At 38.8% G+C, this 19,284-nt stretch overlaps 1 protein-coding gene across 2 annotated transcripts in view; it reads left to right on the forward strand.

The window, feature by feature from the left end:
- Nucleotides 1–19,284, forward strand: part of CAMK4 (calcium/calmodulin dependent protein kinase IV) — a 156,361-nt gene that overhangs the window by 53,269 nt on the left and 83,808 nt on the right. Inside the window, exon 2 of one of the 2 annotated variants that reach the window (XM_048931391.1) lies at nt 17,131–17,209. The exons of the other annotated variant lie outside the window; for it this stretch is intronic. Coding sequence (XP_048787348.1) covers nt 17,131–17,209 — 79 coding nt within the window. The remainder of the gene's footprint in view (nt 1–17,130; nt 17,210–19,284) is intronic. 2 annotated transcript variants of the gene reach the window in all.

Raw genomic sequence — 19,284 nt, forward strand, 5'->3', positions numbered from 1 at the left:
ATAAAATTTTATTAGTTATCACAGAAAAGCAAGAACATTAATAAATATGTGCATGTGAAAAGCAATGAATGCGTAGGAAGAAAGTCTCTGCCCTAGAGCAACTCCTTGTCTACTGGAAAAGTAGAGCCCACAAGCGCATACATCAAGCAAGCAAAGCGTGGGATGTTTCAGGCTGTAAGCTCTGAATAGAATGAAGTAGCTGGAATATCCATAATGCATTTCAGGGGAAAAAAGTAAGTTATGGACTGTGTAATCAGTTCCAGAGGTTCTTCATTTCTACTAATCAGCAATAATCCAGGTCCTACATCTGTGTTGTGTTAGTGCTCTTTTTCTGTTTTGGTGTTTCATAATTTGGACAGAATAGACCAGGGAACTGGAAAATAATGTGTTTTGCTGCTTCTGTGAGATGGAAGGCAGCAGGCAGGGAAGTACTTCATGAAATATGTTTGAAGAAAGAAAGAGTGCAATAGCATAAAAATTATTTTTAGCATAAAGCTCTTCCCTGTGCTCAATTTTGTTATGTTTTCCCTTAGTTGTAGCATATTATGAGGATCTGACTTTGCAAGGTCTTTGACATGATCCTGTACCACATCTGTATCCAATTGGAGAAAAATGGATTTGAAGGCTGGACTGTTCAGTGAGTAAGAGTTGGTTGAATGGTTACAGCCACAGGGTTCTGGTCAGCAACTGTGTGTCTCTTTGGAGACTGATCATAAGTGGTGTCCCTAGAGGTACCACCTCCAAGAGTGCTGTCCCTCAACTGCTGTTCACAATTTTGCTGAGTGGTGCAGTTGATACAATAGAAGGAAGGAACTTAGGAACTTAGATAGGCCCACATGTACCTAATGAGATTCAATAAGGCAAAGTACAAAGCATTGCACTTGGGTAGGGGCAGTCCCAGCTATGAGTACAGAGTAGAAGAAGAACTCATTGGGAGCAGCCCTGTGGAAAAAGACTTGGGGATCCTGGTGAATGAAAAGCTGGACATGAGCCAGTGTGTGCTTGCAGCCCATAGGCTAACTGTATCCTGGGTTGCATCAAAAGAGAGGTGGCCAGTAGGGCAAGGGTTGTCTCTCTTCTACTCTGTCCTTCTATGGCCCCATCTGAAGTACTACATCCAGGCTTGGGGCCCCCAGTGTAAGAAGGATGCAGAGCTGTTGGAACAGGTCCTTAAGAGGTCTTAAGCACCTCTCTTATGAAGAAAGGCAGAGGAAGCTGGGTTTGTTTAGCTCAAAGAAGAGAATACCCTGGGGCAACCTCATTGTGGCTCTCCGGTAGTTGAAGTGAGTTTATAAATAGAAGAAGAGCTGACTTTTTTACACAATCTGATATCACTATCACTATCACAAAGACAAGAGTGAATGGCTTTAAACTAAATGAGAAGAAATTTAAATGAGATATTATGAAGAAATTCTTTATTTATAGGGTGGTGAGGCACTGGCTCAGGCTGCCCAGAGAAGCTATGGATTCCCCCATAGTAATCAAGGCCAGACTGGATGATGCCCTGGGCAGCCTGATCTGATGGTTAGCAACCCTTCCCCATGACAGAGGACTGGAAGTAGATGATCTTCCGTACTATGCCATCTTGTCGTTCTGTGATTCTGTGACTTCACTGACCATTAGATTGCAGAAGGAGAAGATGGTGAAGTATCAGAGGTAGTAGACTCAATAGACTTTCGTCCTCATCTAATATGGAGGCTTATTTTGGCTGATTACATGGTGTTAAACTAGGTTAAATTTGTCTAATGTTTTCACTGAAGCTCTCCCAATTAGATGATGTTACTAGACTTATATGGCTAACAACAAATGTGCATGAATTACTCTAGAAGTATATTGCAGAACCGTTTTTGTGTCAAGAGTTATAGAATCATAGAATTGTAGAATTGCTTAAGTTGGAAAAGACCTTAAAGATCATCAACTGCAACCTGACTATACTATGCTAACTCTAACAACCCTCCACTAAATCATCTCCCTGAGCACCACATCCAAATGGTTTTTAAACCACATCCAAGGATGGTGACTCAACCACCTCCCTGGGAAGCCTATTCCAGTGCTTAACAACCCTTTCAGTAAGTTTTCCTGCTATACAACCTAAACTTACCCCAGCACATCTTGAGGCCATTTCCGCTCGTCCTGTCACCTGTCACCAGTGAGAAGAGACCAGCCCTGCTCTTCTGTAAGCTCCTTTCAGACACTGGAAGAGGGCAATGAGGTATTTCCTCAGCCTCCTCTTTCACAGACTAAACAGCCCCAGTTCCTCTAGTTGCTCTTTGTAGGCCATATTCTCCAAGCCCTTCACAAGCCTAGTTGCCCTTCTTTGGACTTGCTCCAGCTCCTCAATGTCCTTTCTGTACTGAGGTGCCCAAAACTGAACACAGTAATCAAGGTGAGGCCTCACCAGTGCTGAGTACAGGGCCGGGATGACTCCCTTAGTCCTGCTCACTACACCATTCCTGATACAAGCCAGGATGCCATGTATGTGAACTTTGTCAGAGTGTAGTTGTCAGAACACTTGTCCTCATGAATGTTTGTGGTGGTGTGGAAGGAGTATGTATGAATATGATATACTTAGTGTTCTACTTAGGGTGTTCATAACCTGACTTTTGTTTTTATAGTCCGAACCTGTGGAAATGAACTTTAATGTGCCTTGAGCTATTTTTTTTTTATTCCAGTTCTGGCTTCCAGCAGTCTATTCCATTTAATGCCATCTTTTGCACAGCATGTCCCTAAATTTCTCCAGATCCCATCTATAGTTAATTTTCTAATTCATAGTCTTCTTGTCAACAGAAAGTTGGTTTCACCTACTAGACATAAACTGCCATCAATGTCAGCCAAAGACAATTTTGAAAACTCTTTAAAAATTGCTTACAAGATTTAATTTTAAGCTGGTAAGGCAATACATTGTATTAAAACAAGAAACCTCCCATTTATATTCTTCAGTGTGAGCCACAGTCCAATATACTACCATTTTTTGCAGTAACATTTTATAATCCTTTTCCTATCTAAGATGTGCTTTGTCTTAAAAATAGGGTCAGCTGTTTGTATCATTTGGCTTCATTCCTGTCAGAAACTTCATTAAAACAATTGTTAATATTGTTAAATGTGTTTAATTTCTGTCCAAATGTAGTTATAGTCATTTCAGTCCCCTGGAGTTTTGTACCAGACTCCTGCTTTATCTCAGATTTGTTTCTTCACCTTAAATAAGAAAGAATAGAACAGTGTTTTTAGAAAAAAATAATAATTCATGACTTCCCACTGGCATGATACTTCTCAGGGCTCTGTATTTTTGTTCTCCTTTGGATGATGAGACTAACTGTAATTCTGCTAGTCCTTACTCTTTCACACCTAACTGGTGGCTTTCTCTGAATTTTAGTGCTCCATTGAAGTTCACAGATATAAGATCTACTGTATGTCTTACATCTGTGAAATGATGAATCTCAGAATAGAAAAGCACTAATCTTTAATAAATTTAGATTGTGCTTTATCCCATAGTCTGCTTTTCACAGTGTCTTCTTCTGTTTGGAAGAATGCAAGGCTTATGCTAAGAATGTAATACATTGCTGTGTTTTTGTAATACTTTTCCCATGTTGCTATTTTCAGTCTATGTAATCACTCAGTAAAACTTATTTCTCCAGACCCACACCTGCTAGTACTGATCATATGCTAGTACTGTGTACTGACTTCTGGACAGTTTTGTATGCCAAATAGACCTGCAGTAGTCTGTGTAGCAGTAATGTCATAAAACTATAGTCAGTTATGCAATATATTTAGATATAATCAATTATGTTTCTGCAGTTGCATTTGGCAGTATTTCAGCATTGATTTCTCCTACTTCTGAAAAATTGTATCTTACCAGATAGTTCCTGGGCAAGTGTTTCACCCTGTAAGATGAAAGGTTTTTTTTGATGGTGGTTGTTGGGCTTTGTTTGTTCATAATTTTGAAAAGTCATCCAAGAAGCAAAAAAAAAAAGAAAACATATGCTTGTCTAAGAAGAGGCCATATCTTAGTTTCTTCTGTTTGGCTGCTGGAAAATGCAAGGTACATGCAGAAATGCTTATACCTTCAAAAATATTTTAGGATGTGCAGAGTAGATGTATCTAGGCAATGAACTGAATTTCTTGAAACATCATTTTTTAAAGGATGAATTTTAAATTCATTTTGGTAGCATATCTGCATTTAATGCAGTATTTATACTCAGGGAAATAGAGTCAAAATTTAGTTTTCTATACTGAACAGTCACTATGAAACTACAAAAATTAGCGCAAAAAGAAAAACTGTTAGTGAAACGACTCAGTGTAATTGAATGACCAATACGATAGGAAGTGTGTGAATTTCAGGTGAACAACAGTTACTACAAGCCTGGTACCTTAGGCAACAACTCTGATCTGTTTATTCTTTGTTAGGTAGCAATGCTTGCAGGAAAAAATCCTGAAAATAAATGTCTGCTGTCTACCAATGGCAAGAAATTTCATTTTCTTCACTATTGACTGCAAAAAATTTCCAGAATTGCAATATACACATAAATAACAGAAGCATTTGACCTTCGGCTAATAACACAGTAGACCTCAGGTTTCACCTATTGAGTTCTTTCTCAGTTAAAATTATCCCTCATTCATGAGAAATGCAAGGAGTTAAAACTGGAATCTTTTTTAATGAATTTGTTATGTTTCAAATAGAGTTAGTAGTTAATACATGTCACTGAATCAGAAGATTAACTCTTATTTCTTGGCTGCCTGGTGGCAGTATCAACAGGAAATTGCAATAAGTTCAATTCAGTGAAAGATAAGAAGCTCAATTGTTTTGGAAAAAGTTGTGCTGAAGTGGAACGTAAACAACATGTATAGGAATGCTGGTCATTTTTGTTATTCACTCTGCATGATTATAAACGGTGTTTCTCTTGTATTCTTAGGATCATTCTGACTGAATGATCAAAGTCACATGCTTGGATTTAATTTAGAAATGTAGAGCCAAGTTCTGGGTTCTTTCAATCTACACAGTAGAGAGAAAAATGGAAAACGCACACCATAGTTCCTAAATTCATTCATTTGTTGCTCAGCATGTCAGATGAAGTTTCAAATTGTTTTGCAGACTCTTTTCCAAGGCAGAGAGTTGGTATGAGATTGAGGAACTAATTTTTTCAAATATTTGTAGTGTTCTGCCAATTCACATACGTCTGTGTCCCTGCAGAAATTCTCACCAAAAACCCTCCCCGTCTGCCTGAGACATGCATAGAGTATAGAACTCAGTAGAAAAAAGGTTGCAGTGTCTAATCAGTCTCTTAATTAATGGTGAACAGAATTTTTTTTTATTGACTTGTTTTACTTCTCTCAAGTATGGGAATGCAGGAGAGACCCTCTGAAACCATGGTGAATATAGTTCAAATTAAATATCTTCTTCTATTGTAAAGAGAAATGAAAGGGTAAGACAAACACCTATCATTGATTACTATGTAATACACTCTTTTCTTTTTAAAATGGCCCCAGAAGTAACAAGAAAAACAGGTTAAGAGCTAACCTCTTCAATTCTGATGATGTATTAAATCATAGAATCATAGAATGATAGAATGGCCTGGGTTGAAAAGGACCACAACGATCATCTAGTTTCAACTCCCCTGCTATGTGCAGGCTTGTCAGCCCATCAGACCAGGCTGCCCAGAGCCACATGCAGCCTGGCCTTGAATGCCTCCAGGGATGGGGCATCCACAACCTCTCTGGGCAACCTGTTTCAGTGTGTCACCATCCTCTGAAGGACAGAAAGACACAGTCAAATTGGTAGATGTCAAATCTGGGAAAGACAGGAAATTTTTAGAGGATACCTATTACAGACGTAAAGAAGAAATACATAAAAAAAAAACCCTGCTTTTCTGTATGAAAAGAAAATATAGGTATTGAAATAAAATTTTCCTTAGCTTATTGATTACTTTAGAAGCTGGCATCTTGCTTATCATAATGAATTCACTGAGCAGCAAAAGCATGCACTCTGCCAATTTCTTTTCTGTGGCCTTTTCCCAATAACAGTTTAGTATAGTAAGTTGTTAGAATAAAGTTTTTTTGTTGTTGTTGTTTTGTTTTGTCTTGTATTTGCTAGGAAAAAATGATTTGGAGAAGGGAAAGTCGGTAGAAATAAAATGGTTTTTCTCTTGAAGTATTGTGTGGGGACTGATTCAAGTCTGAATTCAGTTGCAGAAAATAATTAAATTGGTAAAATAGTCCTGTGTCTTAACTGCTAGCAAAGTTTGAAAATTAAACTAGTGGGTGGTATTTATTAGAAGGTTGATTTTGAAATGATGTGTGTATCGGTAAAAGTAAATTCTGGTATTTTTCTCCTTGGTGAGCAAGGGGAAAATTGTGTGTTGCTGAGGTAGCAAACTTTGTTTTCTACTATTTACAAAATAGTTAAAGTAAAATGAATGATTTGTCAGGAAAAATCACATTGTTCCTTTTTCCAGGAAGTGGTTATGCAGTTTAAACGGTATAACAAGAAAATGCATTGTAATTTATATTGTAAATTCACTTTAAATTCTCTTCTTCCTTATGTTGTGAATTATAGCACATGGTGAGTAAAGACTGGACTGGATTTTAAGGTTTCTGTGCAACAAGTTGCCATCTCTGCAGACTAAATTTATGCATGCAGATCTGTTCCCCTAAATTAAACTTACCTAATTATTGTGTTTGTTGCTTAAGAAGGAACATTTTTTTGTCCTGCTTTCAAAATTAGATGTATGCTTTTTATCAGCCTGTTAGTATTTTGGATTAACCTGCAATGAGCAAACATTGTCAGGACTCTATTGAAATCACTTGCTGATAAGGTTGATGTTATCTAGCATATTACAGCAGTTGCAGTATTTCCAGTTAGCTGTAATCACAACAGCTAATCTTTGAATATCTGCTGTCAAAAAGCAATTAACACAAATGGGTTTTAAGGACCAAATTGTGTTGCTGCAGTTCTGTGAAGGCTGTTTATGGATTTGTGGTCTCCCTTTCTTTTTAAACCATGAGCACTGGATGCTGATTATATTCCCGTGAGATCATGTGTTAATGAAATAACTATTGATGGCAGAGATATGATGCTTTTTAGCAAGGTTATTATAACTTGTTTTTTCCTTTTTGAAAACACTCGGGTAGGAGAAAACAACATAAATAGAGATAATTTTTACTATAAACATTAGACATGTTATCATGCTGCATGACTACAACAACCAGAAAGAAAACTGTAGTGTTAATTTGTACTTGTGTATTCACATAGTAGTGGTGATACCTGACTGTGTAGTTTTTCAATTGGTTTTTCAAATCCTTTTATTTCAAAATCACTTCCCATCTATTTTGTTACTCTCTTTCCTTCTTTACTTTCTTTTTCTTTCTTTCTTTTATTTTTATTTTTATTTTTTTCTCCTGAAGTATTTGTCACCTTGCTTTCATGGAACTTTTTTCCCTTGTTTTACTTTCTTTCTTTTCTTTTGAAAAGTACATTTGGTTTATGCCTGTACTAGGTCACTCTAGCCAATTGGTATGGGCAATGGCTGTTTAGAACCTAGCGACAGTGCTCTTGATGTACCACTGTTCCCTTCTGCAATGAAATTCTGGAGCCAACAACCTTTAAAGAAGCAAGTATGTTTGTTAGGACATGGCACATTTTTTATGCTTAATAAGATATGAGGAGTAAAAGAGATGATTCAGAGATCTCTTTTCAAATCTGGTGATAGAAATGAATATAGTGTTCTCATCTGTCAACGAATTTTGGAAAAGCTATACTTAGCACCATTAAATTTTGTTATTTTGTGCAGTGTTCATTTTACTGCAGCAAATAGCTGAATCCTCATAAGGCTTCCTTGTCCTTGTGTGTCAGCCATGACGTTTACAGCTGGTCTGGATAGGGTAGCATGGAAATGCTTTGAGAAGTATCTACCAGTTAATTGGCTCAGTGATGACTTTTACAACATCTTTTTTGTATATCAGTGGAACTCAATTAGAGTAAACCAACCAGTTCTTTGTATTCACTCCATAAAAACCAAGACCTGTCTATGCTTATCCCATTCTGTTATGCCATTGTCATTTTTCAAAATTTGACATTTTATCCTTAGTCTTACACAGTAAAAATGAATGCAGATTGTTTTTTTCTTCAAAGCAAAAAGATGTGAAGAATGCTCAGCTTTACTTCAGCTGTTGCCTGAAGAGCCTCTGTTGTTTGCAGCTGGGATTTATCCAGAACCATTGCATTCTCGTCTTCCAATCATGCCAGAGAGACAGATAGCTACTGAAAGATTTACTCTTGTGTTGCCATGACAGAAATGCTTAGTTGGTCAATAATAACAACAGCAATAGGAAAAGCAGCTCCCTTTTTATTTAAACGCTAAGTGATGGACTGCAAACACACTCAAAAATAAATGCTATGGTTGGCATAAACAGCTGACACTTGTGGAAGACCGATAGGTGAGTAATGATGGTGCAAGGGGGCATGATTTGCTTGCAGAATCTATTGTTAGTAGTAGTAGAAGACGAAGCTAATTTTTTTTGTTTTTAATTTATGCTTATGAACACAGTGAAATTTCTGTTCATGTACAAGAGATGATAGACTTCTGGGGAAAGAGTATAGGCAACCTGTCAAAGGTAGATTGATACTGTTACTTCTTACATTTCTGTTCAGAAGTTCTATTTTTTTCAGCCTATACAGAGTGTTTACTTTTTTGTGAGTATAAGACGTTCAGGCATATCTGGTTTAATTAAATTTGTTTATGTTGGCAGTCTGAGGCTACACGTTACTGTGACTGGGTTGCACAACAAATGTGTGTACAACTGACACAGTCCACTGTGTCCACTGTGTCCACTGTTTAAATCTCATTTTAGTGAAAATACACTCACGTACAGGTCTGGGGTTTGGTGATGCAGGTGCCACTGAGGATATACTTCTTGTGGAAATTTTTTTTCAGCTGTAGGATGTGGAAGGTCTGAGATGGCATTAAATGAAATAGGTCTGTAGCACTGACTTTTATACTTGCCACTTCTGATGCTTTACTGAGCTGAAAAAATAAAGGCCTATCTCTGTTATGCATATTTTATATATTTTTCAGCATAGGAGAAAGCTGAATGGAAAAAAAGAACAAAGAAAGGAAGAAAAAAACCTACCTTTTCTTCAATTTATCCTTTCCTTTGCTTTTCTTCCTTTTCAAAACTTGGAAGGAAATGGAGCTACACCCGTCACACTTCAGTTTTCTCTGCTGTACTTTGCCGTAGCATGTTCTGTTTTCTCAGTCTCAGAAACTGTAAGCTTATCAATATGTTTGCTATTTGCTGCTCTTTCCGTTCTGAAGTCCTTTTCTGCTTTCTCTCTTGGCAGCTGGCTCTTTGCTTGGAAGTCTCCTGGCCCACTCTGTGCTCTCCTTCTGCTTGCTTCTCTCACCACCTTGTGTTCTGTCTTTTCCATTCTTTTCTCCTCAGCTTTCTTTCCTCAGCATCTTGTTATCTCTGCCCATCTCATCTCTGGATATATAGACAGATACATACAGATCCGTACATACATGTTCTTTTCTATTTCACCACGGGGACAATTTCTCTACAAAGATCCTCCCTGTGGTCTTTCTTCTGGTGCTTTGAATGCAGGATTGCGATGATACATTTGTGTGGTATATACCACACCACACAAAGCAGCATGCCTTTTCAGTGTGGTTTCATTGTTCACGTTAGCTTTCGTGGTCAGTATGGGACACGGAGGAGAAAGGAGATAGGTATGTGATTTCCCCCCTCCCTTCCCCCCCTTCCCCAGTATTGGCTGCATCAAGGGAGTATTGCTCCCCGTCAGAGATGTGTAGATGTCATAACCTGAAGTTCATAAGAAAGAGTAGTCATGGTGAAGTTTGTACTGCTATGTAGAGTCTTAAGAAGAGACTGCTGTGACTGTCTTTCACTAAGGCTTTGCTGTATTGTTTGCAACACTTGTGGGTGTAATTCTCCTAACCGTGAAGAGTCGCTATTAGTGGCCTATATAAAGATTCCTTCATGGTCATATAAAGAAAAATAAACACTTTCAGGACATGTTCTACCTGACATATTCTGGACATCCTTAGAACAAGGTGAATCATGCTTCAGAATTGCCCATTTCTCTCTCTGAACTACAGAAGGAATTTAGGTAGTTTTCTCTGAAGTAAATGATAATATTTGATCAGATAAGTTTTGCTTTCTGTTTTTTGCAAATTCAGGTGGAAAGAAGTGAATTGTCTTGAGTCAGACAAGTAGCTTGGTGGTTGAGGCAAGGTATTCAACACTTAGCATTGCAGACTGTTACACAAATGGGGAGATAAAGCCAAGGTACGGCAAGATTGTTTGTATTCATGAGACATCCAGTTTTGAGAGCCCCTGTATAGAATCACAGACTATGCCTAGTTGGAAGGGACCTATAAGGATCACCCATCCAGCCCCTGGCTGTGTATTCTAAGCTCTTTCCAGTGCTAAGCGAAACACTGTTTCAGTCTTTATGAAGAAAGGCTACACATTTTCATAGCATGCACAGATCATGTTTACTGCTCTGAAGAAAGAACTAGAAGTTGGCCTAGTTTTACCATCAGTGTCTGTACACCTAGTAAAAACACAGAATCATGGAATGGTTTAGATGGAAGGACCTTAAAGCCCACCCAGTTCCAACCTCATGCCATGGACTGGGTTGCTACCCTCAGGATCATGGCCTGCTGTAAAGAATTTCTAAGATCTAACCTAAATTTCCCCTCTTTCAAATTGAAGCCATTCCCCTTGTCCTATTACTATCTGCCTGTGTAATAAAAAGTCAGTCTACCTCCTGCTTCTAAGCTTCCTTCAAGTACTGGAAGGCCACAGTGAGGTTTCCTTGAACCCTTTTCTTCTACTAACTGAGAAGAGCTTCACTCTATCTTCAGAGTGAACAATTTCCTTAAAATATCTAATTTAGATTTAGATAATCTCCCCTCTTTTAGTTTAAAACCATTACCCCTTGTCCTGCTGCTACTGGACTGTGATATTACTTCTTCCTGCAAAGTGTGCCATCTGAGACTGTCCTGGCTAAAATAACGTGATTCCTCTTACAATAACTGTAAAAATATGATGTTTACTTAATCATATGAACATTGAACATTGCTAAAAATAAGCATGCAGTATTTTTCCTTTTTTTTTTTTTTTTTTTTTTTTTGACTCATTCATGAATTTCGGAAGTGAAATCAAAACAACAGCTTGGCTATAGTAATGTGTGGCACTGCAGGAGTATTTGAGTAAATGCAAGTAATTTCAAATTGTGTATTGTCCATTTGCAGTACTGTTGACTAAAAAAATAACTTCCTGGTTTTGTAACTAATAGCTCTTACAAAGTTTTTGCAGACAAATCAACACTTCACAAATTCTTAGGAGCAACCCAGAGCAACCCAAAAACATGTGGCTAACAAAAAGGCTGTAAGCTTGCTCTTCTAATTGTTTTCTTGCATCTTCTGTAACTGAACTGCTTGACCACACTAAGTAGTCTGTGCAGCAGTGACATGCCATTAGCACCAGAAGGCTTTCCCTGGGGGCTGGTAGCAGCTGCAGCTCTCTCCGTGGAGCAGGCAATCCCTGCAGTTCCAGTACTCCCCTTGGATCCCCTCATGTGCCTGTGTCCTGAGGCCTTTGGCTGGTATGCTGCTTCTTCTGGGTACAGGCAAGAATTGCTTCTTGTGGGCATCTGCCCCCCTCGGAAGCCATCTCATGAATGCAGACTGATGGATGCCTCTTTCTGACCATGGAGTACTGAAATTTCAGAAACAGATTTCTTTTATTAATGATTTCCTCCTTTCTTTTGTACCAGAGGAGGTTTAGGTTAGACATGAGGACAAACTTTTTGTCTCAGAGAGTGGTCAGGCACTGGAATGGCTGCCCAGGGAGGTGGTGGAGTCTCCATCACCAGCAGCGTTCGAGAGGCATCCGGATGAGGAGCTGCGAGATATGGTTTAGTGCTTGTGGTAGCAGTGGTAATGAGAAGACAGTTGGACTACATGATCTTGTAGGTCATTTCTAACCTTGTAATTCTATGATTCTGTGATTTTTACTTTAGGGGAGAGGAGGGGCTTTAATTTATCACAGCTGGTGTTTTTCATTTATCAAACAAACTATACCTCGACACACTAAGCATCCAGACTAATTACCCATAAATCTTTGTTCATGGGTAATTACTGTTAACTCTTTGCAAATTAAATTCATTCTAATGAACAAAATATGAAGATCTGACTTTCTGCCACTACAATTGATAGGAGTAGATTTGAAACTTAGGGGAACAATTTAACATCTTCATACTCTGTTCAGGATAATAATAGATATAAACAGGGGTTAACTCTTGATTTTTTTTTAATATTAATATCATTAGGCCTTTCTGATAACAGAAAATGTGCTGAAGCCGTATTTCTTCTTTAGGACCAAAATTTTAGAGACTTTTGGTGAAAAAAATATGGGGGAACTGGAATAGCTAGTTGTGTTAATCACTATATTGGAAGTGTAAATATTATTTCAAAAAATGTGTTGAGTAGATGGTAACAAATAGTGACTAGTTTCATCAGGAAACTAAGCACATTTGTTGAGACACTGGAATGAGAAGCTGCTCAAATCTTTTCCAACCACAAATTACGTAGCTAATGAACCAATCTGTGACCTCTCACAGCACCAGTGGTATTTCCTAGCAATGAACATGTAAATCTAGAAGTTGCTCTTAACTAGGATATGCCTTTGCAAGGACCTCACCATCCTTTTTATATTGTGGGGCCAAGAACAGCATATAATATTCAAGGTGAATCGTGGAATCATTGAATTTGCAAAGACCAATGGGATCATTTAGTCTAACAATCAACCCATGCCTGTGTCTGCTCAAGACCACGTCACTATATGTGCCATCCACCCTTTTCTTGAAAACCTCCAGGAATGGAGGGTAGCATGTTCCAATGCATTGCCACCTTTCAGAGACAATTTTTTCACTAATATCTAACCTGAATCTCCCCTGGTGCAACTTGACACCATTACCTCTCATCACTGTTAACTGGGAGAAGAGGATGACCGCCAACTTGCTACCACCTCCTTTCAGGTAGTTGGAGAGAGCAGTAAGATCTCCCCTAACCCTCCTCTTCTTCAGACTAAGCAATTGTAGCTCCCTCATCTGCTCCTTATAAGGCACAATCACTAAGGAAGTGGGAGAATCTCCTCTTTTGCTTTGCTGGCTGTGGTATGTTTAATGTGGTATTTCTGTTCTCGCTTCCAGGGCACACTGATGCTTATGCTGAGCTGCTGTTAGCAGCACCTTGAGGTCCCTTCCTGCTGAGCTGCTCTCCAGCTGCTTGTCTCATGTGTGTACCTTTGTCTGACATTGCTCTGTCCCATATGCAGCACCCAGTATTTGCCTTTGCTGAACTTCCGGCTGTTTCTAATTGCCCTGTGCTTCAACCTGTCTGGATGTCTCTGGAAGGCCTCTCATCATTCTGGGGAGTTTAAAACACTTCCCAGTTAAACATTATCAGGAGAGTGGCTACTTTCTAGTCAGCAGGGACCTTGCCAGACTCCCAAGACATTTGTTAAATTGTCAGTTTTCTGTATCATTTTTTTTTTATTCTGAGCAATCTTGATGTTTGTACAGGGAGTTTAATTTTGAAGTCAATAATTTCATTGATCGTTTGATCCTCCTATTGTGTGTATATAAGAAGAAAATGCATGCATTTTGACTTCATACTTCTGCAGGCTACATAAAAATTCAGTATTCTCCATGGGAACCGACACAACTTCAGTATTACTGTGGTGCTGGCAGCAATGATTTCTGTGGCTTCATAGCCATAGAACATTCTTTCTGTCACATAATTTAATTGGACAAACTAGATCGTGTAATCGTTCTTTGACTGCATGAAGCACAAACTAATTTATTTTTAAAAAATCAATTCAGAACTTAAGGAATTTAATCCAAATTAAATTTAGAGAAGATTACATGCAGGAGTGTGTTTGTACTGAGTTGATTCAAAATGCAGAATACAACCAAGGGTGGCACAGTATGGCATTGCTGACCTATTTAAAAAAAAAAAAAAAAATCATTTTACTGTGTCTAGTGGAAATATTCTCAGTGCCATTTCTTTCATTACAAAGATTGCAGCTGTAGGAATTTACCTTTTCTGACTGTGACCAAATAAATGTGCAACTATTTTATTTTGATTCTCTTATTTCAGAGGTAGAAGGGCTTTTTCTTGAGTTGGGCAAGAAAGATGTGTTTTCTCACCCAGTTCAAATTCTGAGTGTTTTTTTGCTTTGGCTTTTCTTTTTGCCAGTCTCCACCGTGAGTCCAAGCCTTGTTCTGCAAAATAAACTTTATCATTTATTGCCTTTGTGTGCAAATTCTGTTCACCAATTCTGTCTCCATAATCTCCCTCATGGGCATTCCATCTGTGTACACACTGTGTACATTCCAACTGTGTACACACTGACTTTGCGTACTTGAATTGTGACTGTGCCTTTTCTCTCAGTTTCACAACTGGATATGTACATATATGCATGTATATGTATGTATATATTTACTAACTATGAAGAGGGAAGAATCAGTAGGATTAATTTGAAACATGAAAACACCATATAGTGAGTACTCTTATGGTCAGTCTCATATGGAGTATGGTGAATTTAATTTCATGTTTCTACTCTGAGTTGGAAATGGATGTAGCACATTCTGCTATATGGATCTGCAAGTGATTACCAATTGCTCGGGCTTAGCGTCCTCTCAGTTTCTTCTGCTGAAACTATTCGTGCCATAGGATTAAATATTCCCTAGTTGTGGTACCTGTTGCTTATCATAGAAGTGCCCAAGCCATTGAGTATAGGTGGTCTCTCTTCTGTAGTACTGTTAAAATGTATTATTCAGATGTAGTAGAGAATGCTTGCAGAAAATAATGCACATGTTGCCACAAGGGTTTTTGCTTTTTACGTTTTTATTTCCTGGCAAAATATGTCCATGAAATGTTTCCTTGATATGAATAACGTTCAAGCTTTTGAGGGTGCTACTGTTCGCAGTCATGGTCCAATGCTCCCTAATGCTTTTGGTGATGATGTCTTGAATCACTATGACCCTCCAAGGCATATAGTCTCTGAAAGGCTGTAAGTGCTGATTCAGAAGAAGGCTTACCAAGGTTCAGCAGGAAGCTTCCTAGCTTCCTCCTGTAATGACCTTGAGGCTACAGAAACAAGCTGTTTGTGTCATTCTACTGCTCGTGACCATCTCTTATAGATGTACTGGCATGGGTTTCTTCTTGTTGAAAGAGATGTGTGTAATGAAGTTCAATACAGCAAGTTGCAAGGTTTTGCACTTGGGCCGGAGGAATCCCAGGCATCAATATAGACTGGAAGGAGCAGTCCTTAAGAGTAGCCCTGCAGAGAAGGACCTGGGGGTCCTGGTAGATGAAAAACTGAACATGAGTCAGCAGTGTGTGCTTGCAGTTTGGAAAGCAAATGGTATCCTGGGCTCCATCAGAAGAGGAGTAGCCAGCATGGACAGGGAGGTGATTTCCTCTCTCTACCCTGCCTGCCTGAGGCCCCGTCTGGAGTACTGCCTCCAGGTCTGGAGCCCCCAGTACAAGAAACACAGGAAGCTATTGGAGAGGATCCAGAGGAGAGCCACAAAGATGATCAGGGGACTGGAGCACCTCCCCTACGAAGACAGGCTGAGGAAGCTGGGCTTGTTCAGTCTGGAGAAGAGAAGGCTTAGGAGTGACCTCACTGCAGCCTTCCAGGACCTGAAGGGAGCCTACAGACAGGAGAGGACTCAACTCTTTGAAAGAGTAGATAATAGCAGGACAAGGGGAAATGGTATTAAGTTGAAGGAGGGAAGATTTAGGTTGGATGTCAGGGGGAAATTCTTTACTATGAGAGTGGTGAGGTGCTGGAACAGGCTGCCCAGGGAGGTTGTGGGTGCCCCGTCCCTGGAGGTGTTCAAGGCCAGGTTGCATGGGGCCTGGGCAGCCTGGTCTAGTATTAAATGTGGAGGTTGGTGGCCCTGCATGTGGCAGGGGGGTTGGAGACTCATGATCCTTGAGGTCCCTTCCAACTCTCGCCATTCTGTGATTCTGTGATTCTATGTGCAGTACAGTTGGCTGTATGGTGTGTATTATATGAGTGTATGTTACTCAGGAAATTGATATGGTAAGAGCCAGTCCTCTCTTGCTTAAAAATCTCCAGCTTTTTGGAATTAATTATACGTCTCTTGAGGACAGACTTCATTGCTTTGGCCCATACAGTCAGCGCTATTGTTGGGTCTCAGAGGGCCTTAAATACTGTGTTGAGATGTAGCACTTTGGTGCATCCATTTTACTACTGGCTGACACTGAGTTATTCAGAGGTGTCTGAACACAAATATTATATAGTTATAGAGTATAATCTGAATCATTTGTAACTAGTATGGTTTAGCCAGAGGTTTTTCCTCTGTTTAGCTAGTTCATAGAATACAAAGGTAGTACTTTGTAAGTAACAAATAAAGCTGCTGAGACACCCTGTTCTAGATCTCTGGAGAATGTAGTCTGACTTCCCGCCCTGATAAATGTCTCCCAGATACCAGTGCCATAACTTTATATTATGAGTGCACCTATTTAGCTTGTGGTGGGTCTTGAAAAGGAACTGAAGCTCTACACCCAAGTTGTTTGGTTTTGCTTTGAACAAACCTCTTCAGTTTCCTCTGAATTAATCAGAGTGCTGCGTGCTTCATTTGCTGCTGTACTTCACTATTTGGACAACTGGGCAGGAAGTACCACAGTACTTTTCCTCTTTTCTGTCTCCCCTGCCATTGCTGCCAGTAGTGGTGAAAAACAAATAAAGAATGACAACGACAAAAAACAAAACATCTGCCTTAATTGTTGCAAATGGCCTTAACAAAAACAAAGAGGCGCCTTGAGCACTTGCAGTTCTATTGCCTGAATAATAACTGAACTGCACTGGTTTTATAGAGAGCACATTTCACTGTTGTTTTTGTTCCATGTATGGGGGGAAAATGAGGTATTTTTACCTGGTGTGGGAAAAGTAGAAAATGTTAGCTAGGGAAATCTGTTTGTTGACGTATTCAAAGAGATGTATGTACAACTATTCTTCCTTTTTTTTTTTTTTCTTTTTTTTTTTTCTTTTTCTTTTTTTTTGATTTAGTGGGGCTACATCCATTGTCTACAGATGCAGGCAGAAAGGGACCCAGAAACATTACGCCATCAAAAAGTTGAAGAAGACAGTAAGTGTTTTTTGTTTTGTTTTTGTTTTTACAGTTTTTTGTTGTTGTTGTTGCCATTTAGTTGTTTGTTTTTCTTTTTTCCTTTGGGATATGTTTGGGGTTTCCTGTTCTTCTTTCTTTTAGATGTGGTTTCTTAGTGGGAGGGAATGGATTAGACTAAGGACCTCACTAACCTTTTTATTTTCTCTAACTGGAATTCTTCTGTTCCTAGTTTTAGAGGTAATAGTATTCTGTTGTGAATCTCTTGTCCCCATAGCTTGCTTCTGTCTTCATCTGGTGTTGTCTGTATGGACCTGGATTTGGGGAAAGCATTTTAGACAAAGATTTCTTCCACTATGTAAAAAAAATGGGTTCTATGTCATTCAAATTTTCTTTGATTACATATTGCTTTAGTATATTGACTTGCTCAAAATATAAATATCATCATATGATTTATTTTTTTCAAAAACAGATTAAAACACGGATTCACATTCACGTAAGATTAAATATTTCATGGAGGCTTTTCTCCGCTACAAAATTACCGGAGGACCAGCTGAAACATCACTTATTTTTAGAACTCTATATATATCACTTTTACCAGGGCCATTGTTATGTGTTACAAAATAGATGGTGGAAAGCATGAAGAGAGACTAAAGAGGAAGGCTTAGTAATGGACTGAGAAACTTCAATCAGCACAAAAGAAATCATAGAATCACAGAATGGCCTGGGTTGAAAAGGACTGTAATCCTGTAGTTTCAACCCCCCTGCTACGTGCAGGGTTGCCAACCACCAGACTAGCCTGCCCAGAGCCACATCCAGCCTGGTCTTGAATGCCTCCAGGGATGGGGCATCCACAGCATCGTGGGCAAATGAGAGATAAGGAAGAGCAGTTCATATTTCTAAGAAGGGAAGATAAATTTGAGGGGAAGAAAACAAACTGTGAGATATGGGTATGATTTCTATTTGTGAGTAGTTTTGATTCAATTTATTCTAGTTTTAAAACATTCATTAGTCCAGTAGTGTTTGTGTGCAGCAACATAATGAGAGGTGGGTGGGCATAAACATGTCTAAATGCTGAATTAACTGGTGGTCTCTGTGCAACATATAACAAGCAGGTTCTACATGAGTAAAAGGTTGGTATTAATTTGTCATCTCTGAAAGTAAGCCAAAGTTTAAGCTGTCATAAAAATTTAGTTTTGTTTGCTGCATTTGAATTAGCACCTGGTGCATTGCAGAAACAGTCATTGCATTGCTGGAGCCTTCTGTGTTAATCAAAATGCAGAGAACTGTATTTGTAAATTTTAATCAGTTTTCTATGCCAATGATTCCTGTAACAGTTTAAGAATATACTTTCTTACAATTCATGTTCTGCAGTGCATTTTGAAGAAAGATATGACTCTACATAGTTTATTTGCCCCTTTTTTGGTGTTTTAGAGATAAATTCACATTCATGATGATCACATTACTACTAGATCCATGCAGTATTTGGTTCTGATTTTTTGCTGACTTTGATTGTAACAAAGATTTTGTTTTTAAAATGATAATAGTTAGGGAAAGATAGCAAGCAAGAGGAACATAAGCATATGGTTATGTATTTCAGAACAGCAATAGCTTAGCTTAATGCAGTTTTCACTGTATCAGCTGTGTGTTTAAGCAACTCATTTAGCTAAGCTGTTCTGGTGTAGTCATATACTTTGGAATGCTTTATTGTGCCATTAGAACAAGTGATATTGCTGTTTGACTGGCTTAATTGTATAATTGAGAACATTAAAGGAGATACTGTAACAGTATGTTGTGGTTTGTGTCTGTGTGCCATGAGCTCCTCTGGTTGCTGTCCAAATTGGACACATAATTATTACCACAGAGACAGGACTAACTGTGTGGTAGTATTTCCACAACAGGAGGCCTGATATTTGCTCAGAGCCTATCTCAGTAAAAATAACTGTGTGGGCCAAGTTATACACTAAAATGTTGATTGGCTTAAGTTTTCAGTTGGCTTTTTTAAACAATTATAAAAAACAAACAAACAAACAAACCTTAACTAGCAAAACAGATGGCAGTTCAGTAGCTGAGAAATGAAGGGAGAGAGAGGAAGA

The sequence above is a fragment of the Lagopus muta genome, chromosome Z, assembly GCF_023343835.1.
Source record: "Lagopus muta isolate bLagMut1 chromosome Z, bLagMut1 primary, whole genome shotgun sequence".
NCBI lineage: Eukaryota > Metazoa > Chordata > Aves > Galliformes > Phasianidae > Lagopus > Lagopus muta.